The following is a 21204-nucleotide window of genomic DNA, read 5'->3' as shown; positions in this document are numbered from 1 at the left end:
TATGTTGTGTAAACGGTTCGCTTTTGGGAACCTACGTAATTCCCGTGTAAAGTGTTACACGCGCCGGGAAATAATGACTGGATTTCCCCTACGTTTATTGTATCAGAGGCGGCAAATGAGGTGGATCGACAGGACTTTCCAGTTCCAGAGATGGTCACAAGCAAACGAGCGGGAAGAATCATAACCCTCCAAATAAGTGTGATTTATTGTAATGAAGAAATCCTGTGAGCTTTCTGCCGGCGGACACATGATTCATCACTACAAAATTCCTTCATGGATTCGAGGTCAGTAGGAGACAAGGAAGAGGCGCAGAATAATCGCTGGGGCACAGATCCTTTCACACTTCACCGCGGTATTCATTGCGTATGGGATAATGTATTATATGGTGCATATAGGGACGCCATTCCCGGCTGTGGGGTGAGGAGGGAGGGGAGCGGGCACAGGGCCAGACCAGAGCAATGCACGATCATGCATTTCCCCTTTATTACCAAGCCAATATTCCCTTTTATTTTTTCTTCCCCTTCATCTAAAAGCCATATCCTTTACTTTTCCATAATCATTCCCATATGAGGGCTTCTTTTTTTGACGGACGAGTTGTAGTTTTGAATGACACCATTAACTTTACAATACAATGTACTGAGAAAAAAAAAGAAACAAATTCCAAGTGGAGAAAAAAAATGCAAAGAATGAGCTGGCAACATGATACTCTGTCTCCGGGCAATTATGGCAATACCAACGTTGCATAGTCTTATTTTTTTTTAGTATTTGAAAAAAGAACTTCGCAAAAATAAAGAATTTATGTTTTGTATCATCATTTTTGAGACCCATATTTTGTTCATTGTTTCATTAATGCGGCTGTGTGAAGGTTTGTTGTTTGGATGCAGAGCTGTAGTTTTTATTGACATCATTGTAAGGTAAATGTATCACCTTCATTGCTTTTCTATTTTTTATTGATGTGAGATACCTAAAAAACACCAATGCAAACGTCGCCATTTTTTCTTTTTACAGTGTTTACCATACACTTTTTTTTATTTTACATTTTGATGGATGTGGTGACACCAAAATGCTTATTTTTTTTCATTTCTTAAATTATTTATGGATTGGGGAAAAAAAACAAGAGGGCAATTCAAAGTTTTATACTTTAACAGGTTTTTTTATGTTTGTTTCTTTTAAATTACGGTAATTTTAATTTATTTTGTAGTCCCCTAATGACGTGGCTGGGCTTCATGGGAGTACAAAGATGACTACGATGGGGGACTTCAGTACTCCCACGGTTGACGTGGTTAACAACTGGCATCCCAGGATTGGATTTGGACATGAACAGGAATCAATACCATTTTAACTATGCTTTCAAAATCTAAATGATTAAACAGCAGTGGTCAGATCAAGCTCCGCTCGCTGCTGGCAGAGGCTGCTCCGTACACCCCAAACCTGACATAGGGCTTCAAAGCAATAGAGGAGGGTGAACAAGAAATAACTGCCCCAGCAAATAAAAAAAAAAAAAAGAAAAAAATTTACACTTTAAAACCATGAGAATTTCATAACGACTTGCAGGTTTACATGATTTGCATAACTCGTACCAGTGTTTATGCGTACACAAGATTGCCTCCAGCATTGCGCCTTCTCGGTCCAAACAGTTCTGTAAAAAAACAAGAAAGACGATCAGGATTTCTACTACCCTATGTCCGGCACTAAAGCTGCCATGTCATATTCATGCTGGGAAAAAAAACAAAAAAACAAAAAAAAAAACCCACTATTGAAACCTATCCCCCCCTCCCAAAAACTAAAAGTTAAACTAATCAATATGAAACGAGTCAACAAAACTTTGTATAAATCAATAGTACAGGTGAAAAACTAAAATTTTGTAACACATCTCAGAGAAATCTGCTTCTTTCTCCACTTATGAGGCGCTTCTCTCCCCTGCCTTCTCAATTCATCAGTCATTCTGAAAACTGGTTAAAATCTGACCTATTAAAGAAAAATCAACCTGTCAAATTCACTGAGTGATCAGATACAGCTGACTACTGGACTTTAGGGAGAAGTGAGGAGAGAGGAGCAGAATGACAGCAAGGCAAAAAGACTGACAGATCATGCGGCTGCTTTCTTTTACTGCTGCTGGATTCGCGACCACCCTGCTCCGCGCCGATTCGCGGCCACCCTGCTCCGCGCCGATTCGCGGCCACCCTGCTCCGTGCCGATTCGCGGCCACCCTGCTCCGCGCCGATCCGCGGCCACCCTGCTCCGCGCCGATCCGCGGCCACCCTGCTCCGCGCCGATCCGCGGCCACCCTGCTCCGCGCCGATTCGCGGCCACCCTGCTCCGCGCCGATTCGCGGCCACCCTGCTCCGCGCCGATTCGCGGCCACCCTGCTCCGCGCCGATTCGCGGCCACCCTGCTCCGCGCCGATCCGCGGCCACCCTGCTCCGCGCCGATCCGCGGCCACCCTGCTCCGCGCCGATCCGCGGCCACCCTGCTCCGCGCCGATCCGCGGCCACCCTGCTCCGCGCCGATCCGCGGCCACTCTGCTCCGCACCGATCCGCGGCCACTCTGCTCCGCGCCGATCCGCGGCCACTCTGCTTAGTACTGCAGTAATTTGTCTTCCATATAGTACAGAGCACAGACATGTGGGATTCCTGCTCTCCTGTCTCTGTTTATGGGAGACATCAAAGCACCTGGTCATAGAATCATAGAATCATAGAATCGTAGAGTTGGAAGGGACCTCCTGGGCCATCTGGTCCAACCCCCTGCTCAAAGCAGGATTCGCTAAATCATCCCAGTCAGATGTCTGTCCAGCCTCTGTTTGAAGACTTCCATTGAAGGAGAACTCACCACTTCTCGTGGCAGCCTGTTCCACTCATTGATCTCTCTAACTGTCAAAAAGTTTTTTCTAATATCTAATCTGTGTCTCTTCCCATTCAGTTTCATCCCATTGCTTCTAGTCTTTCCATGTGCAAATGAGAATAAAGTTGATCCTTCTACAATGTGACAGCCCTTTAGATATTTGTAGACAGCTATTAAGTCTCCTCTCAGTCTTCTCTTTTGCAAACTAAACATTCCCAAATCCTGCAACCTTTCCTCATAAGACAGGGTTTGCAGACCGGTCACCATTCTGGTCGCTCTTTTCTGAACTTGCTCCAGTTTGTTGATGTCTTTTTTAAAATGTGGTCGCCATTCACTAGCGCATAGACTGAAATGTAGAGACAGAGCCTGCAGAGGGGAAAACTAGTGAAAATCCTGGATATAAATCATATAAATAGCCACAGATTGTTCTATTCCTCATGTGTACATCCTTATTACAGGTCTTGGCTGATTTTGCAGCTATAAAGAGGAGGCTATATCAAAACACATCCCCCAAATAAATTGTTTTTAGGGAAAAGAGGATCCATTGCAACAATATATATCTTAAAATGAAATTATTTTATTCAATCATTTTAAAATATGTTAAAAATTCAAGTAGATAGAACAATAGTGGCTTGCTTACAAAAAAACTGAATGAGTGCATCCTATATACAGTAGAGCCTTCATATTAGGGCAAAATAATTCAATGATGCACAGTCCAGGCTCAACCTACCCACAATTCCATGCCACAAAGTTATCTATCTGTATATATAATTGCCTTAAATTGTCCGTCATCCACTTCCGTCTTGATGTCCTCGAATCCCACAATCCACCGCGCCGCATCGGAAGTATGCCGACCGCCATATTGGAATACCCAAGTGATGGGTATTCCAATATGGCACCCGCTGGTGGTACCAGGCCCTTCCACAGCGGGACACCGCCAGGACCCCCACCTCGGACCCCATCAGCCGCCGCCATTGGACCCCCCGTCGCCGGCCCACCCACCCCCGTGCAGTCAAAGCCAGCAGGAAAGACCGCGGCTTGCGACCTGGGCTGGAGATGAGGTGCAGGCGCCCTCTGGTGGCGCCGCACCCCATCTCCAGCACAGGCCGCAAAACACCGTCTTTCCTGCCGGCTGTGAGAGGGGTATAACGGTATGGGTATAACGAGGGGGGGGGGGTATAACGAGGGGGGGGGTATAACGAGAGGGGTGTAATGAGGGGGCTATAACGAGGGGGGTGTAATGAGGGTGTATAATGAGAGGGGTGTAATGAGGGGGTATAGCGAGAGGGGTATAACGAGAGGGGTGTAATGTGGGGTAAGCTGCCCCCATCGTAAAGGAATTGAGGGTAAACTGATTAAATTTGCTGATGACACAAAGCTAGGAGGGATAGCTAATACTAGAGAAGAGAGAGAGAGAGGATTCAAAAAGATTTAAATAAACTGGAGAAGTGGGCAGCAACTAACAGAATGGTTTTTAACAGGGAGAAATGCAAAGTACTACATCTGGGCAATAAAAATGAAAAAAGCATATATAGAATGGGAGGAATAGGGCTAAGTGACAGCACATGTGAAAAAGACTTGGGTATACTAATAGATAACAGACTGAATATGAGTCAACAGTGTGATGCAGCAGCAAAAACATGGATTTTTGTGAGTACTCACCGTAAAATCCTTTTCTCCGAGACGCTCATTGGGGGACACAGAGACTGTGGGTGTGTGCTTCTGCCGTCTGGAGGCTGACACTAAGTATACAAAAAAAGAGTTAGCTCCTCCTCCGCCGCATACACCCTCGCCCCCAGACCGGGCGTAACTCCGTTTAGTGCATAAGCAGTAGGAGAACGCGCCTTAAACTCAGGCAAGAAATTATACGTCTGAAAAAGGGACGACCCTGATCCTTACATAAGGATTTGTATAATTCAAAATAAACAGATGCCAACTGGCTAATAGGGTGGGTGCTGTGTCCCCCAATGAGCGTCTCGGAGAAAAGGATTTTACGGTGAGTACTCACAAAAATCCATGTTTCTCCTTCGTCTCATTGGGGGACACAGAGACTGTGGGACGTTCTAAAGCAGTCCCTGGGCGGGATCTTAGCTCACCCAATCCATGCTATTTTGCGCCCCTGATTAGAGGTACGCAACTGCTGCCTGGAGAATCTTTCTTCCCAGGCTTGCATCCGAGGATGCCTGGGTATGTACGTTATAATGTTTGACAAATGTATGCAAACTGGACCAGGTAGCTGCTTTGCACACCTGTTCCGCTGAAGCCTGGTGTCGCAGTGCCCATGAGGCACCCACTGCTCGAGCCGAGTGTGCCCTGATCCCTGCCGGAACCGGCGTGCCACTGATTTGATATGATTCTTGGACTGTCAGACGAACCCATCTGGCCAAAGTCGCTCTGGACGCAGCGAGTCCCTTCCGCCGCCCTTCTGGAATCACGAATAGAGAGTCTGTCTGGCGGAATGGCGCTGTCCTTGTCACATATCTCCTAAGGGCTCTTACCAGATCCAGGGTGTGCAATGCCTTTTCTACCCTATGCACCGGTGCCGGGCAAAACGAGGGTAAGACAATGTCTTCGTTGATATGGAATGCAGAGACAACCTTCGGCAAGAAGGGGGGAGCTGGCCTTAAAACTACTTTATCCTTATAAAAAGTCAGGAACGGCGGTTTACAAGATAAAGCCGCCAGTTCCGAAACCCGCCTAATAGATGTTATCGCTACCAGAAAAACGACCTTCCTGGACAGGTAAGGTAAGGAGACTTCTTGTAACGGTTCGAAGGGAGGTTCCTGAAGGGCCCTGAGCACTAAGTTCAGGTCCCATGATTCCATCGGTGCCTTATAGGGGGGTACTAAATGTGCGACCCCTTGCATAAACGTCCTAACCTGCCAGACCGAAGCGACCTTTCGTTGGAAAAGCACCGACAGGGCCGAGACTTGCGTTCTGAGCGAACTCGGAGCCAATCCCGCGTCCAGCCCTGCCTGCAGAAAAGCCAGTACGTTGGGGATCGAAAAAACCAGAGGAGCCACTACGCGATCCCTACACCAACGGAAAAACACTTCCCAAGTCCGATGATATACCTTCGCCGAGGAAGGCTTTCGGGCACTCACCATCGTGGCCACCACATCGCGCCTGAATCCTGCCTGTGTTAACAGCCAAGATTCACTGGCCACGCCGTCAAACACAGGGCCCTTAAGTTCGGATGGCAGATCGGCCCCTGGGACAGTAAGTCCGGCCGATCTGGGAGACGCCAGGGTACGTCCACCACTAGTTGAACCAGATCTGCATACCAGGCCCGCCGAGGCCAGTCTGGGGCCAGCAGAATTGCTGGAACCCTCTCTCTCCTTATCTTTCTGATGACTCTTGGAAGCAGAGGTAGCGGGGGGAACAAGTACGGGAGCCGAAACTGGCTCCACGGAAGCACCAGAGCGTCTGCTGCGATTGCCTGCGGGTCGAGGGATCGAGCGACGAATCTTTGAATCTTGGCGTTCTCTCTGGATGCCATAAGGTCCACGTCTGGTGTCCCCCACCGTTGGCAGATCTGTTGAAAAACCTCGGGGTGCAGGGACCACTCCCCTGCCGCGACCCCCTGTCGGCTGAGAAAATCCGCCGCCCAGTTTTCGATTCCCGGAATGTGCACCGCTGAAATTACCACGTGGTTTTTCTCGGCCCAACGCAGTACCAGCCCGACCTCGCGCATGGCTGCCTGGCTGCGCGTGCCCCCCTGATGGTTCACATACGCTACCGCTGTAGCATTGTCCGACTGAACGCGCACCGGCCGGTTTGTCAGCCAACGCTGAAAATGTTGCAGGGCCAATCGTATTGCCCGTATCTCCAGAATGTTGATCGGGAGAATTACCTCCCGAAAGGACCACCGCCCCTGGGCTGTGTGACTCTGGAAAACTGCACCCCAACCCTGCAGGCTTGCATCGGTCGTCACCACCAACCACTGTTCCGGGGGAAAGGGTTTCCCCTGAACCAGAGACGAGTCGCGAGTCCACCACTGGAGTGACCGTCGGACCGGTGGAGACAAACTGCACCGATGATTGAGGGAAAGCAGCCTTCGGTCCCATGCTGACAAGAGCGCATGTTGAAGCGGACGGAGATGGAACTGGGCAAACGGGATTGCCTCCATCGCCGCCACCATTCTGCCCAACACACTCATGCCGTACCGGATGGATCTGAAGCCCGGCTGAAGAAGGTTCCGTACCCCCTGTTTGATCCTTTGCGCCTTGTCCTGAGGGAGGATCACCAGCCCCTGGGAGGTGTCGAAAATCATGCCTAGAAATACGATTCTCTGAGCCGGAACCAAGGACGACTTGTTCCGATTGATCAGCCAACCTAGGCGGGCCAGGGTATCCAGAGTGATACCGACATTCTCTTGGCACGCCTGAAACGACGGCCCCTTTACCAAAAGGTCGTCCAGGTAGGGTAGTACCATTATGCCACGAGCATGCAGGATGGCCATAACCACCGCCATTATCTTTGTAAAGACTCTGGGGGCAGTGGCCAGACCGAAGGGCAGAGCAACAAATTGGAAATGTCGCCCTCCGATCGCAAAACGCAGGAACCTCTGGTGTGGAGGAAAAATCGGGATGTGTAGATATGCATCCTGCACATCGATCGAGGCCAGGAATTCCCCTGGATCCATGGCTGAAATGACCGAACGGAGGGATTCCATCCGGAATCGCCTGACCCTGATAAACTTGTTCAGGATCTTTAAATCCAGTACTGGCCTTACTATCCCGTCCTTTTTGGGGACTGAAAACAGGTTGGAGTAAAAACCTTGCGTCTCTTCGCTTTTCGGCACTGGGACAATGACCCCGTTGCGCTGTAGCGTCATTATAGCCTGCAACAGACCTTCCGCCTGCGATTCTGTTCCGGAGAGCCGGGAACGGAAGAAACGCCGTGGCGGGAGTCCGACAAACTATCTTGTACCCGGACGATATCAGTTCTGCCACCCAAGCGTCGCGTGCCACTGCGACCCAAACGTGGCTGAACCTTAGTGGGCATCCGCCCACTCTGTCGTCCGTAGGTACGAAGTGCCTCGAGTCATTTTGCTGGAGGCTTTTGTGATCTGGCCCCCCTCGCTCTGGGCAAACGGCCCCGGCCTCTACCCAGCGGATTGGCCCTGTAAGAAACTTGCCTTTCTCTAATCTGACCATCATTTGCGGAGGTGGATGCCCTGGCCGAAGTCCACCTCCAGGAGCTACGAAAGGGCCGAAAACGCCTCTGCGTCTGCCTGAATGCCGGCCAACTCTTCTGCTGCGGTAGAAAACTACTCTTCCCCCCTGTGGCTTCTGAGATAAGTTTATCAAGCTTTTCACCGAACAATCGATTGCCTTGAAAAGGCAATGAGGTCAAGGATTTTTTAGAGATAGAATCCGCTTTCCATAATCTCAGCCATAATGCTCGCCTTACGGCGATCGCATTTGCTGCTGCCACAGCAGAACACTCGGCCGCATCCAGAGCGGCGCCGACGAGATAATCACTCGCTCCTGATATCTGATTTGTCACCTCCAAGATTTCCGCGGGCAGATCCCTGTCTTGGAGGGCCCTATGCAGAGTGTCTGCCCATGAAACCATGGCCTTAGCCACCCAGGTAGCCGCAAAGGAGGGGGCCAGAGCCGACCCTGCTGCCTCATACACTGAGCGGGCAAGCCCCTCTATGAGGCGATCAGTTGGGTCCTTAATAGAAGAACCGCTGGGTATCGACAATAGCGATCTTGATGTTAAACGTGACACCGGTGGGTCCACTACTGGCGACTCCACCCACCCTTTATGGAGTTCAGGAGGGAACGGATACTTTGCTTGCAGCGCCTTTTGCATTGCAAAGCGCTTATCCGGGTGTTCCCTATGTTTCTGGACTAGCTCCTCGAACTCCGGATGTGTGGCAAACCTTCTATGCGGACGCCTGGTTTTCTTGAAGGAGACCTTGTGACCTGAGGCCGTGGACACATCATCCTCGATCTCTAAAGTCTGGTTGACCGCCTCAATGAGGCTGTCCACCGAGTCCTGGTATCCCAGGCTTTCTGGATTCCAGGCTTCCTCTTCCTCCTCCTCGCCCTGATCGCTTCCTGAGCTTGGCGACAGGGAACGAGATGCCCTAAAAATCGCCGCCGACTCCCCAGAGGGCCCGGCCGACGGAGAACGAGCTCTCTTACCATGAGCTTGTCTGGTGCTGGAGCGGCCCCTAACGGACGAAGGGTCCTGAGACGTGGACGAGCTGTCTTCCGCTGGCAGACCACCATCCTTGACCCTGCCCGGGCCCCGAAGGGACTCAATTGCCTTCGTAAGGGACATCATAGAATGCGATAAAGACACTGCCCATTCTGGGGGGTCCTGACCCCTGGGCTCTGCAACAATGGGGGGGGCTCCTGGGCTCGCTCCGACTCACAGGCTTCGCAAAATTTACCCGGCTGCGCCTTAGGCAGCCTGACCCCACAGGAAACGCAAACAGCGTATAGGAAAGAGTGAGCTTTCCCTTTGCCAGACATATTGCAGGGTAGGGTAGGAGGAGGAGGGTAACCCCTTCCTTGACAACCAGTGCGGCACTCGAAACGGGGTTGCACTCACCCACCGGTAACGTCCCCCCTCTTCCACGGGGTGCTCTGGACGCAGCGAAAACCCTGAGACGTGGACGAGCTGCTTTGCACACCTGTTCCTTCACGTGCCGTTACTCGCCGGGGGCACTGCGGTGCACTTTGGAGAGAGGCGGCGGGGTTTCCGACCGCACTCCGGCGAGGAAATGCGAGGAGGGGGAGGAGGGCGGGAGCCTCTGGTCACTGTGCGCGCCCGCCGCGCTCCCCGTGCCGCCGGAAGTCAGTGGGCGGGGCTTCCGGCCCCCACCGGAAGCGGCGGGCGGGCGCGGAACTCGCGGCCCTCCCCATACAGCGGGGACCGCGGCCGCCGGCGGAGCTTCAGCCGTACTCCGGCGGGGACCTGCGAGGAGGGCGCGCGCTCCCCGGACACTGCGCGCCCGCCGCGCCCCCCGGGCTGCCGGAAGTCAGTGGGCGGGGCTTCCGGCTACCACCGGAAGGGGCTGGCAGGCCTCGCGCGGCCTTGCGGATCTCCCCATACCGCGGGGACCGCGGCCGCCGGCGGGACTTCTGGCCGCAGAGCGTCTGCTGCCGCATGTGGCACTACTCGCACCGGGTTCCACCGGGGAGAGAGTCGGGCCCCGTGAGAAGAAGTAACCCCGTCGGGCGGGGGAACAGACAGCCCCGCGGCGCCTTCTGGAGGGTCCCGTTCCGGGGGGTGACCCTACAAACAAAGGTGAGCCTGCCGCCGGGGGGCTCTCTTGGGGTGCTCTCAACCCCATCCCTGGGCGGGGAGGGGGAGGCTACTGGGGGTGGATGCTTCGATCCCCTGGCTCACCTGCGCCTCCAACTGCACCCCTGGTGTCACTACCTAGGGGTGGAAGGGGCCAACCTGAAATCCCGCGTTGCAGGAGAGGAACAAAACGTGGAGTCCGTTGGGGATCGCCCATCGCTCACACGTGCTCGCCCGTTGTAGCTCATGGGGAAATCGAATCCTCTCATCAGGATGCGTTGCCCCTCTTTACAAAATAAAAAAGAAAAATGGTTGTCTGGGGAAAAGTCCCAGATGTGTCCCTCGGTGCGGGAGAGAAAACACGTGGAGGACTACTCACACGTGGTCGCCCGTTGGTGATTTGGGGAGATCGGACCCTCTCTATAGGATCCGTCGCCCCTGTCTTATCTTCAAAGAAAGGGAAAAAAAAAAACAAAAAAAAAAACCTAGTCTGGAGCTCCAGACTGCGTGTGCCTCCATCAGACACTAAGCAAAAACTGAGTTACGCCCGGTCTGGGGGCGAGGGTGTATGCGGCGGAGGAGGAGCTAACTCTTTTTTTGTATACTTAGTGTCAGCCTCCAGACGGCAGAAGCACACACCCACAGTCTCTGTGTCCCCCAATGAGACGAAGGAGAAAAGGCAAATGCAATTCTAGGATGTATTAACAGAAGCATACAGTCTAGATCACGTGAAGTCATTATTTCCCTCTACTCCTCTTTGGTCAGACCTCATCTGGAATATTGTGTCCAGTTTTGGGCACCACATTTTAAAAAAGACATCAACAAACTGGAGCAAGTTCAGAAAAGAGCGACCAGAATGGTGACCGGTCTGCAAACCCTGTCTTATGAGGAAAGGTTGCAGGATTTGGGAATGTTTAGTTTGCAAAAGAGAAGACTGAGAGGAGACTTAATAGCTGTCTACAAATATCTAATGGGCTGTCACATTGTAGAAGGATCAACTTTATTCTCATTTGCACAAGGAAAGACTAGAAGCAATGGGATGAAACTGAATGGGAGGAGACACAGATTAGATATTAGAAAAAACTTTTTGACAGTTAGAGTGATCAATGAGTGGAACAGGCTGCCACGAGAAGTGGCGAGTTCTCCTTCAATGGAAGTCTTCAAACAGAGGCTGGACAGACATCTGACTGGGATGATTTAGCGAATCCTGCTTTGAGCAGGGGGTTGGACCAGATGGCCCAGGAGGTCCCTTCCAACTCTACGATTCTATGATTCTATTCTATGATTCTATGACGTCACTGCCCTCCCGATGCGATAGCATCGGGCCCACATCTACTTTTTAAACACATAGTATTTTAAAGCCTAATATGAAGTGCCAGTGCTTAATTCAAAAGTCTGTATATAAAAAAAATCAACAAAGTGCTTCAGGCATTTAAAGTAAGGTGCAAGGTTTTAGGCAAATCAAGCCACGCAGAGCAAAGATACTTACACCGTGCCCGGTGCCTTTAGGATAGGTGCGGCAAGCCACCACCCTTGACGACGCAGTTTCGCTAAAGCTTTCTCAAAAGGGCCCCTTTCGTATTTTGAGGGGTTTTTTTGGCATAAACCAAACAATTTTGGACTGTGTTTTAAAGATAAAGAGGAGGCGTAGGTAACAAATTTAGGAGGGTTGGGTGACACAGCAGGGGCTCACCATCACCTAACAACTGAAAAAAAACAATATCGGCAGCATCGGGTGGATAGGTTTTGTAACAGAAGAGGGTGACTTAAGGACATTTCATATTTGGGCCCTTTTTTTTCAGGATGACCTTGAATATAAATCATACTTACTCAATTTGATTGACAGATCAAACACAGACCTTTACTATTGTCCCCACCCCGATTCCCCAGACGTCCTTTGTGGAGGCGCACATCTATGGCCCTGGTGTTTCTTTCATCGCTGTCTCCTATCTGGGGATCCATTCATCTCGGCAGCCTTTCATGTGCTGCTCGGTGGCGGGCCTCTTCCTGCAGGAGATGTCCGCGGCTTTGTGGCTACACTGATTATAATTCTGGGAGAGGAGGCCACGTCTCCCCGTCCAAGAATAACAGCAGAGCCGGGTGTCACTCAGCTGCTCCAAGATCACAGCACAGGAATAGGTTAGTTCCAATAAAATTTAAAAAAAAATAAAAAAATCACAACTTCCTTCTTCTCGGCCGGAGACAATACCCAGATAATTGTATCCAGGATGATACATTTCATCGACTCGTATTATCACGAGCCGCAATAATACGTGGCGTGGTGACAGATGCGGCACATGATGATTACTGCGTCTTTATGGGTCTCCGAACTGTAGCGGATGGATCCATAATAAATCCTCAAGACAATAGTAACTAACATCGCAAAACGCTTTTATAAAGGGTTAAAAGACTTCCTGTACATAACCTATTATTGCTATTTTTAACTGTGGCAGAGCAAACTCCGATACCTGGCAAGTGAAGAGTTATCTAAAGGAGATGTCGGTTTCGTATCTTATATGACGGACTGTAGAAAAGAATCGTTCCGTTGTCATATTCTGCAGGTCGCAGCACAAGGCGCCGCCACGGATCGCTGATCCAAACAGCAGCCCTATCGGTGTATAGGAGACGGTTGAGTCAAGGTTAGGAGATCCGCGGCCGCTCCGGGCAGCGCAGTCAGTGCTTAAATTGTGAATGTTGGAAGCCTAATTGTAACCTAGATGCCATTTCCAGCAAATGTGTAATTAGCCAAGTCCTAAATTAATGCACCCTGCACATTTTGAGACGACCCGTTCCACCATTCTGCTGTTTCATTAGGGTGAGTGCACACATTGCGGATTCTGCTGCAGAATTTTCCACGTGGATTTGTCTAAATCCGCAGGTAAAACCACAGGTCAAATATCGGCAGATTTTCTGCGGTTTAGCCTGCGGGTTTCCCCTGCGGTTTGACACCTGCCATGGAGCAGATGACAAACCGCAGCGCAATCCACACAAAGAATTGACATGCTGCGGATTTGAAACCGCAGCAAATCCGAGAGGAAAAATCCGCACCATGTGCACTGTGGATTTCATTTCACATAGACTAAAAGGGTACTGCTGCAGAATCCGCAACGTGTGCACACACCCTAGGGTCTCCAATGTCAATTGGACAAACTGTAACCTGTCAATCTGAGTCTCCTTAAGATAATCAGCATCCGGCAAACACTTCTCTCCCTGCATAAAAAAACATCAACTATTATATCTCAGGCCAGACTAAACTGAAGCTGAACATTATAAACAAACTATTGGCAAACTGACTTTTTTGAAAATCTTGGCCCATTCTGTTGAATAGGAAGAAAAGAACATATACAGTTGTGGCCAAAAGTATTGACACCCCTGCAATTTTGTCAGATAATACTCAGTTTCTTCCTGAAAATGATTGCAAACACAAATTCTTTGGTATTATTATCTTCATTTAATTTGTCTTAAATGAAAAAACACAAAAGAGAATGAAGCAAAACATTGATCATTCCACACAAAACTCCAAAAATGGGCCAGACAAAAGTATTGGCACCCTCAGCCTAATACTTGGTTGCACAACCTTTAGCCAAAATAACTGCGACCAACTGCTTCCGGTAACCATCAACGAGTTTCTTACAATGCTCTGCTGGAATTTTAGACCATTCTTCTTTGGCAAACTGCTCCAGGTCCCTGATATTAGAAGGGTGCCTTCTCCAAACTGCCATTTTTAGATCTTTCCACAGGTGTTCTATGGGATTCAGGTCTGGACTCATTGCTGGCCACCTTAGAAGTCTCCAGTGCTTTCTCTCAAACCATTTTCTAGTGCTTTTTGAAATGTGTTTTGGGTCATTGTCCTGCTGGAAGACCCATGACCTCTGAGGGAGACCCAGCTTTCTCACACTGGGCCCTACATTATGCGGCAAAATTTGTTGGTAGTCTTTAGACTTCATAATGCCATGCACACGGTCAAGCAGTCCAGTGCCAGAGGCAGCAAAGCAACCCCAAAACATCAGAGAACCTCCACCATGTTTGACTGTAGGGCCCGTGTTTTTTTCTTTGAATGCCTCTTTTTTTCTCCTGTAAACTCTATGTTGATACCTTTGCCCAAAAAGCTTTACTTTTGTCTCATCTGACCAAAGAACGTTCTTCCAAAACGTTTTAGGCTTTTTCAGGTAAGTTTTGGCAAACTCCAGCCTGGCTTTTTTATGTCTCGGGGTAAGAAGTGGGGTCTTCCTGGGTCTCCTACCATACAGTCCCTTTTCATTCAGACGCCGACGGATAGTACGGGTTGACACTGTTGTACCCTCGGACTGCAGGGCAGCTTGAACTTGTTTGGATGTTAGTCGAGGTTCTTTATCCAACATCCGCACAATCTTGCGTTGAAATCTCTTGTAAATTTTTCTTTTCCGTCCATATCTAGGGAGGTTAGCCACAGTGCCATGGGCTTTACACTTCTTGATGACACTGCGCACGGTAGACACAGGAACATTCAGGTCTTTGGAGATGGACTTGTAGCCTTGAGATTGCTCATGCTTCCTCACAATTTGGTTTCTCAAGTCCTCAGGCAGTTCTTTGGTCTTCTTTCTTTTCTCCATGCTCAATGTGGTACACACAAGGACACAGGACAGAGGGTGAGTCAACTTTAATCCATGTCAACTGGCTGCAAGTGTGATTTAGTTATTCCCAACACCTGTTAGGTGCCACAGGTAAGTTATAGGTGCTGTTAATTACACAAATTAGAGAAGCATCACATGATTTTTCGAACAGCGCCAATACTTTTGTCCACCCTCTTTTTTATGTTTGGTGTGGAATTATATCCAATTTGGCTTTAGGACAATTCTTTTTGTGTTTTTTCATTTAAGACAAATTAAATGAAGATAATAATAACAAAGAATTTGTGTTTGCAATCATTTTCAGGAAGAAACTGAGTATTATCTGACAGAATTGCAGGGGTGTCAATACTTTTGGCCACAACTGTAATACGTACTTTATAAAAAAAAATTATATATATTATACATATATATATATATATATATATATATATATGTTTAAATTGCAATCTCACACTTTTCTTATTATTATTAGAGATGACAATGAGTCATTTGATTTTGAAGAAAAGCGGATAAGAATTGCTTAATCCTTATTCTGAGCAGTTTACATATAAAGAATTCTGGGAAATCATTACAGAACAGCTAAAAAAAGACCATTAATGGCATCAAGTATCATCCAGTGTAATCTGTGTTCCTGCATTATACATAGATTCTTGCCAATTTCCTTCCAGAAAGGTTCTTCTGTTAAAAAGTCAGAAATAAACCCAAAATGCACCAACCTCAACATCTACTGAAGAGCATTAATGAGGTAGAAGGAAAAATGGAAGACGTAAAAGCTATTTACACTACAGGTCTACTTTATAGTAAATACATCAATTACACTAGTACATATGACTATAATACTGCTCCTGTGTACAAGAATATAACTACTATAATACTGCCCCTATGTACAAGAATATAACTACTATAATACTGCCCCCTATGTACAAGAATATAACTACTATAATACTGCCCCATGTACAAGAATATAACTACTATAATACTGCCCCTATGTACAAGAATATAACTACTATAATACTGCTCCCTATGTACAAGAATATAACTACTATAATACTGCCCCTATGTACAAGAATATAACTACTATAATACTGCCCCTATGTACAAGAATATAACTACTATAATACTGCTCCTATGTACAAGAATATAACTACTATAATACTGCCCCTATGTACAAGAATATAACTACTATAATACTGCCCCCTATGTACAAGAATATAGCTACTATAATACTACTCCTATGTACAAGAATATAACTACTATAATACTGCCCCTATGTACAAGAATATAACTACTATAATACTGCCCCCTATGTACAAGAATATAACTACTATAATACTGCCCCCTATGTACAAGAATATAACTACTATAATACTGCCCCCTATGTACAAGAATATAACTACTATAATACTGCCTCCTATGTACAAGAATATAACTACTATAATACTGCTCCTATGTACAAGAATATAACTACTATAATACTGCTCCCTATGTACAAGAATATAGCTACTATAATACTGCTCCCTATGTACAAGAATATAGCTACTATAATACTGCTCCTATGTACAAGAATATAACTACTATAATACTGCCCCTATGTACAAGAATATAACTACTATAATACTGCCCCCTATGTACAAGAATATAACTACTATAATACTGCCCCCTATGTACAAGAATATAACTACTATAATACTGCCCCCTATGTACAAGAATATAACTACTATAATACTGCCCCCTATGTACAAGAATATAACTACTATAATACTGCCTCCTATGTACAAGAATATAACTACTATAATACTGCTCCTATGTACAAGAATATAGCTACTATAATACTGCTCCTATGTACAAGAATATAACTACTATAATACTGCCCCCTATGTACAAGAATATAACTACTATAATACTGCTCCTATGTACAAGAATATAGCTACTATAATACTGCTCCTATGTACAAGAATATAACTACTATAATACTGCTCCTATGTACAAGAATATAACTACTATAATACTGCCTCCTATGTACAAGAATATAGCTACTATAATACTGCTCCTAAGTACAAGAATATAGCTACTATAATACTGCTCCTATGTACAAGAATATAACTACTATAATACTGTCCCCATGTACAAGAATATACCTACTATAATACTGCTCCTATGTACAAGAATATAACTACTATAATACTGCCCCTATGTACAAGAATATAACTACTATAATACTGCTCCTATGTACAAGAATATAACTACTATAATACTGCTCCTATGTACAAGAATATAACTACTATAATACTGCCCCCATGTACAAGAATATACCTACTATAATACTGCTCCTATGTACAAGAATATAACTACTATAATACTGCCCCCATGTACAAGAATATACCTACTATAATACTGCTCCTATGTACAAGAATATAACTACTATAATACTGCCCCTATGTACAAGAATATAACTACTATAATACTGCCCCTATGTACAAGAATATAACTACTATAATACTGCTCCTGTGTACAAGAATATAACTACTATAATACTGCCCCCTATGTACAAGAATATAACTACTATAATACTGCTCCTATGTACAAGAATAGAACTACTATAATACTGCTCCTATGTACAAGAATATAACTACTATAATACTGCCCCCATGTACAAGAATATACCTACTATAATACTGCTCCTATGTACAAGAATATAACTACTATAATACTGCCCCTATGTACAAGAATATAACTACTATAATACTGCTCCTATGTACAAGAATATAACTACTATAATACTGCTCCTATGTACAAGAATATAGCTACTATAATACTGCCCCCATGTACAAGAATATAACTACTATAATACTGCTCCTATGTACAAGAATATAACTACTATAATACTGCCTCCTATGTACAAGAATATAGCTACTATAATACTGCTCCTAAGTACAAGAATATAGCTACTATAATACTGCTCCTAAGTACAAGAATATAGCTACTATAATACTGCTCCTATGTACAAGAATATAACTACTATAATACTGTCCCCATGTACAAGAATATACCTACTATAATACTGCTCCTATGTACAAGAATATAACTACTATAATACTGCTCCTATGTACAAGAATATAACTACTATAATACTGCCCCCATGTACAAGAATATACCTACTATAATACTGCTCCTATGTACAAGAATATAACTACTATAATACTGCCCCTATGTACAAGAATATAACTACTATAATACTGCCCCTATGTACAAGAATATAACTACTATAATACTGCTCCTGTGTACAAGAATATAACTACTATAATACTGCCCCCTATGTACAAGAATATAACTACTATAATACTGCTCCTATGTACAAGAATAGAACTACTATAATACTGCTCCTATGTACAAGAATATAACTACTATAATACTGCCCCCATGTACAAGAATATACCTACTATAATACTGCTCCTATGTACAAGAATATAACTACTATAATACTGCCCCTATGTACAAGAATATAACTACTATAATACTGCTCCTATGTACAAGAATATAACTACTATAATACTGCTCCTATGTACAAGAATATAGCTACTATAATACTGCCCCCATGTACAAGAATATAACTACTATAATACTGCTCCTATGTACAAGAATATAACTACTATAATACTGCTCCCTATGTACAAGAATATAACTACTATAATACTGCTCCTATGTACAAGAATATAACTACTATAATACTGCCCCCATGTACAAGAATATACCTACTATAATACTGCTCCTATGTACAAGAATATAACTACTATAATACTGCCCCTATGTACAAGAATATACCTACTATAATACTGCTCCTATGTACAAGAATATAACTACTATAATACTGCCCCTATGTACAAGAATATAACTACTATAATACTGCCCCTATGTACAAGAATATAACTACTATAATACTGCCCCTATGTACAAGAATATAACTACTATAATACTGCCTCCTATGTACAAGAATATAACTACTATAATACTGCTCCTATGTACAAGAATATAACTACTATAATACTGCCCCCTATGTACAAGAATATAACTACTATAATACTGCTCCTATGTACAAGAATATAACTACTATAATACTGCCCTCATGTACAAGAATATAACTACTATAATACTGCTCCTATGTACAAGAATATAACTACTATAATACTGCTCCTATGTACAAGAATATAACTACTATAATACTGCTCCTATGTACAAGAATATAACTAATATAATACTGCTCCTATGTACAAGAATAGAACTACTATAATACTGCTCCTATGTACAAGAATATAACTACTATAATACTGCTCCTATGTACAAGAATATAACTACTATAATACTGCTCCTATGTACAAGAATATAACTAATACTGCCTCCTATAAACAAGAATATAACTACTATAATACTGCTCCTATGTACAAGAATATAACTACTATAATACTGCTCCTATGTACAAGAATATAACTACTATAATACTGTTCCTATGTACAAGAATATAACTACTATAATACTGCCCCTATGTACAAGAATATAACTACTATAATACTGCCCCTATGTACAAGAATATAACTACTATAATACTGCCCCTATGTACAAGAATATAACTACTATAATACTGCCCCTATGTACAAGAATATAACTACTATAATACTGCCTCCTACAGTGCTGTGCAAATTAATTGGGACAAAGCATTTTTTTTTTTTTTTAAGTAAAATCGTAAGTTGGTTACCAGTCAGTGATCCAAACCAGTTTTAACTGCCTTGAACAGGCACTCACACCTGTTCAAAGCAGTTAAAACTGGTTTGGATCACTGACTGGTAACCAACTTACGATTTTACTTAAAAAAATGCTTTGTCCCAATTAATTTGCAAAGCACTGTATGTAAAAAGAATATAACTGCTATAATACTGCCTCCTATGTGCAAGAATATAACTACTATAATACTGCCTCCTATGTGCAAGAATATACAGTTGTGTGAAAAAGTGTTTGTGCCTTCCTAATTTCCTATTCTTTTGCATGTTTGTCACAGTTACCGTATTTTTCGGACTATAAGACGCACCCCAAATTTTAGGGGGGAAAATAGGGGAAAAAAATAATGTGTCAAATGGGGGTCCGTCTTACAGTCCGAATTCCGTGGGGTGGCTGCGTCCTGGTCACAATATACTTACAAATCTTGTTGCGGCGGTCCCGTGGCGGTGGTCCCAATGCAGCCTCCCTGTGCTCTGTGGTGCGGTGGTGTCGGGGCTCTGTGCTGCGTGGGGGGCTCCGCCTGCATTTCGTTAAAGCCCGAAAGCCCCCCGCAGCTCCGTTGCTGCGACGCAGAAGCCTCCGGACAGATGGCTGCCAGGGGCCTCCGGCAAGATGGCCGCTGCTCTGTTTCAGATCTCTGCAACGAGATCTCGAGACGAGATCTCCTTGCCGTGATTGAATTTGAGTATGCGCCGCTCCCAGCGGCCATCTTTCTGGAGGCCACCGCGCTGCAGCAACGGAGCTGCGGGCGCTTTCGGGCTTTAACGAAATGCCGGCGGAGCCCCCCACGCAGCACAGAGCCCCGCTGCAGCCACACTACAGAGCCCTGACTCCACCGCAGCACAGAGAGGCTGCATTGGGCCCACCGCCACAGGATTTGTAAGTATATTGCAACCATAAGACGCACCCCATTTTCCCCAAAAAAATTTTTGGGGAAAAAAGTGCGTCTTATGGTCCGAAAAATACGGTAAATGTTTCCGATCACCAAACAAATGTAAATATTAGACAAAGATAACACAAGTAAACACAAAATGCAGTTTATAAATGAAGGTCTTTATTATTAAGGGAACAAGAAATCCAAACCTACAGGGCCCTGCGTGAAATAGTAATATCCCCCTCAAAACATAAGTTACCTGTGGTTTATCACATCTTTGGGAAGCTGAATTTGTATTCCCTAGCCACACACAGGCCTCATTACTGCCATATCTGTTTTTTTTTTTTAATTCGTTTATTAAACCATAGACAGGGTATACAATATACAAACTGGTAATGATGAGAAATACCATATAAAGTGTATATGTTTCACTGAGCATTAATGTCAAACAGTGCATGTATACCGGTTCTTTATAGAATAAAACAATGTCAATTACCTCACATTAGTCTGCATGGTATTATTCAACAATAAATCCTGTCAAACCTCTAAACCATTACTATAACTACAAAACAACAACTACTTGCAGCCTGTGTCCACATAATTAGCTCCGTATCCTGCGATATCTCCATCCTACAAAGTGAGATGAGAGGAATTCCACCTCTCCCATATCTTCTCAAATTTACCCGGGCACCCTCTGTTTTGGTACAGCGTACACTCGTATAGTATAATCGAGTTTACCAATTCAATCCAGGCCCTAAGGGAGGGATCTGAACCCCCCATCCACCGCAGTGCCAGCACCTTCCGTGCCATAAACGACGTCTCCCGCAAGAAAATCCCCGTAT

General features: G+C 45.4%; 1 protein-coding gene across 2 annotated transcripts in view; it reads right to left on the bottom strand.

Annotated features, from left to right (window-relative positions):
• The window catches only part of LOC141049195 (probable hydrolase PNKD), a 98841-nt gene that overhangs the window by 18434 nt on the left and 59203 nt on the right, over positions 1-21204 (bottom strand). For both annotated transcript variants that reach the window (XM_073545387.1, XM_073545388.1), the window contains exon 4: positions 1581-1639. In XM_073545387.1, the coding sequence (XP_073401488.1) occupies positions 1581-1639 (59 nt within the window). The remainder of the gene's footprint in view (positions 1-1580; positions 1640-21204) is intronic.

Source organism: Dendrobates tinctorius, unplaced genomic scaffold, assembly GCF_039654945.1.
Source record: "Dendrobates tinctorius isolate UK_male_01 unplaced genomic scaffold, ASM3965494v1 ptg000143l, whole genome shotgun sequence".
Taxonomy (NCBI): Eukaryota; Metazoa; Chordata; class Amphibia; order Anura; family Dendrobatidae; genus Dendrobates; species Dendrobates tinctorius.
The sequence above is the reverse complement of the archived record's forward strand: the minus strand, read 5'-3'. Positions and strand labels throughout refer to the sequence as shown.